The sequence below is a fragment of the Centroberyx affinis genome, unplaced genomic scaffold (genome assembly GCF_046629955.1).
Source record: "Centroberyx affinis isolate AG114_WGS23_722 - 3 ecotype Tasmania unplaced genomic scaffold, CSIRO-AGI_Caff_v1 ptg001437l_1, whole genome shotgun sequence".
NCBI lineage: Eukaryota > Metazoa > Chordata > Actinopteri > Beryciformes > Berycidae > Centroberyx > Centroberyx affinis.
In genome coordinates this window covers 139082-142134 of record NW_027279911.1, presented here as the reverse complement: position 1 = coordinate 142134, position 3053 = coordinate 139082, and the positions used below count along the sequence as shown (strand labels likewise).

At 39.4% G+C, this 3053-nt stretch overlaps 1 protein-coding gene across 1 annotated transcript; it reads left to right on the top strand.

Annotated features, from left to right (window-relative positions):
• The first annotated feature begins 791 nt into the window (after positions 1–791).
• LOC139650089 (olfactory receptor 7C1-like) lies at positions 792–1709 on the top strand. Its single transcript, XM_071526644.1, has one exon. It carries the CDS (start codon positions 792–794, stop codon positions 1707–1709), a length of 918 nt encoding a protein of 305 aa, XP_071382745.1.
• The last annotated feature ends 1344 nt before the right edge of the window (positions 1710–3053 follow it).

The following is a 3053-nucleotide window of genomic DNA, read 5'->3' as shown; positions in this document are numbered from 1 at the left end:
TTCATAAAACACATCACTTCCTGTGTGCCAAGAAGTTTACCGCCGCAGGTACTTCCCAATAACAGGGGCTGGAGTAGGCCAAACCAGGGTCTCATGCATCACTGATGGATACATTTTCTCTTGTTCAGCCCAAACACATTACTTTGATTGAAAATTAGGCAATATTTTTTCATGAAAATGGTTACATGGTGTAGCTTTAAAGAATATGACAAGACAGAGGGGCTTTGAAAATGTTTTCTACACAGGGAACATAGAATTCTGAAATGGGGAGTAACACTCACTCCCGCTATTGTCATCATCATTTTACTATCATTTTACTGTCTACATAGAACACCAGCCGTTTTAGCTTGAAAGTGGTTGTGAATCACGTTTGCAAGTGCTGGACCCATCGGTTTGTGATCAAGATGACGAGCGTTGACCAGAAATGGTTGTCTTCTACTAGAACAAACAACTCCACATAGCATGAAAAGCTTATAGGATTTACATAGTCATTTAGACTGATTGCTCTTCAATGAACCTAAAAGTCAAGCGCTATGATTTGGACAGTTTTCTCCAACTCATTCCAGCTTACTGATTGAATTGTTTGAATTCCCATCAGAACCAACTCATTGGTTGTTGCTGCTGTGAGAGGATATAAACAAATGGTAGAATGAAAACACACCATGAAAGGGAGGGCGAGACCACTTCTTCTCCAGCAACTTGGTAGGTTAGGTCAAATGCAATTTTCTATCTATAGAGGGCTGTTGTTGTGGAATTAGATTGACGACAAAGCAAACTGTAAAGTTTTCAATATGATGGATAATGTCTCAGTTATAACTGTGTTTACTCTGTCAGGGTTAAATGGCACAGCGAACCACAGATTGACCCTCTTCTCTCTCACTTTATTATGTTACTGCGTGATTTGGCTGGTAAATGTGACTCTCATTGTTACTGTCATTGTGGATAAAAGCCTTCATGAGCCCATGTACATCTTCCTGTGTAATCTGTGCATCAATGGACTTTATGGGACTTCAGGATTTTACCCCAAATTCCTCATGGATCTACTGTCTCCTTCTCATGTCATCTCTTATGCTGGATGCCTGCTACAGAGTTTTGTGATATACTCCTCAGCTTGTGGTGATTTCTCAATTCTAGCTCTGATGGCCTATGACAGATATGTGGCTATATGTCGACCTCTGGTGTACAACTCTGTTATGACTAAACAAAGGGTTGGTCTGTTAGTCTTTTTGGCCTGGCTTGTACCCCTTTATTTGATGTTCATGAGCACAATAACAACAATGAGATCAAGGTTATGTGGCTCACACATACCAAAGATCTACTGTGCTAATTGGTTCATTGGTAAACTATCTTGCTCTGCCTCCACAACAAACAATATTATTCCATATTTTAGCATTAGTTTTTATTTAATCCATGCTGTTTTTGTTGTTTGGTCTTATGTGTATCTGATCAAAACATGCGTAACATCCAAAGAGAACAGGATGAAGTTTATGCAAACATGTGTGCCACATTTATTTTCATTATTCAATGTTGTTGTTTCTTTGTTTTTTGATTTAATGTATATGCGATTTGGCACCAAAGAGTTGTCACAAAGCGTCCAGAACTTCATGGCGATAGAATTTCTCTTCATTCCTCCAATTATCGATCCCCTCATATATGGTTTCAAATTGACCAAAATTAGAAACAGAATTCTGAGTTTTATATATAGTTAAAGTTGGGAAGTATCTAGACAATGCTCATGATTTGACCTGTGAGGAGAGCTCCAACTCTCATTACGTTTTTAACACAATGAACATACTTTGTTGTTTGTATATGTACTTGATTTTTACAATGGTTGTGCTTATTTCAGCAGTTAGATTTTTATTTATTTATTTATTTCCTTTATTTTACCAGGTAGGTTATTGAGAACACATTCTCTTTTACAATAACATCCTGCCAAAAAGACACAGAGGCAGACACAACGGCACACGTCACGGCAAACTAACAATACATGTAATCAGTAGAAACAGTTAACATTTGCACAACACCATCAGTACAACTAGTACAGTAAAAACGTTTAAGGAACAAAAGCACACTGCTAAGAGCAAAGAAAACAATATAGGGGTAATATTTTGCAGCATAGATACAGTAGGCCTACATATTTAACTTGATCTGTCATTAATGTTTCCTCATATTGATGTCCATTTATGCAAGTACATCACATTACATTAGGCATAATTATTCAATACATTTTGCCCAATCATTTAAGTCAAGTCAAGTCAAATTTATTTATAAAGCACATTTAAAAACAACTCACATTGACAAAGTACTGTACAAACCAGAGCAGGCAGTAAAATCAGAAAAAAAGACTAAAAACAAAAACACCCACATAAGCGCCAATACACACAGTGCATGGGTACAAATCGACAAATCACTGGCATAGGCACATATCAAACCACATCAGGAGGATCCAAACGCTAAAAAATAAAAGTATGTTTTGAGCCTGGACTTGAAGGAATCATTGGAGGGGGCAAATCTGATAGAGAGGGCGATGCTATTCCACAGTCTAGGGCAGTCATCCTCAAAGTCCGGACTCCGGTCCGGATCCGGACCGAACCACAACTGTCTCCGGACTCTGAGCAAATTATACTTTTCATATGTATTATTTGTATTATCTGCGAGACTTCGCCGCAACGCAACGAGTCAAAATTCTCCGCTTTCTCCACTGCAAGCGGCGCTCTGAATGTCCGACTGCTCCGCTGTCTGTGAGGACGTCTGCTCTGCTTTGGTTTGGTCCAATCACATTCAGCCTCCCGTCATCTCCATGACAGCGGTGAGTCGCGGACGCGACGTCATACTGTAGAGCCGCACTTTTTTTTTCAAACTTTATTTTTTACAAGAGAAGAGAACAAAGACCGGTGTAATCAAGTTGACAGCGCAGCTCGTTTCGTCAGCAGTTAGCTACTAGCCTAGATTTGGAACGTGAATCAATCTAAAATGGCGTGTTCAAAGGTGGCCAGCCTGCAGCAGTGAGTCTGCATTCTCAACAATGAACACGGTGAAGAACGAGTACCGCA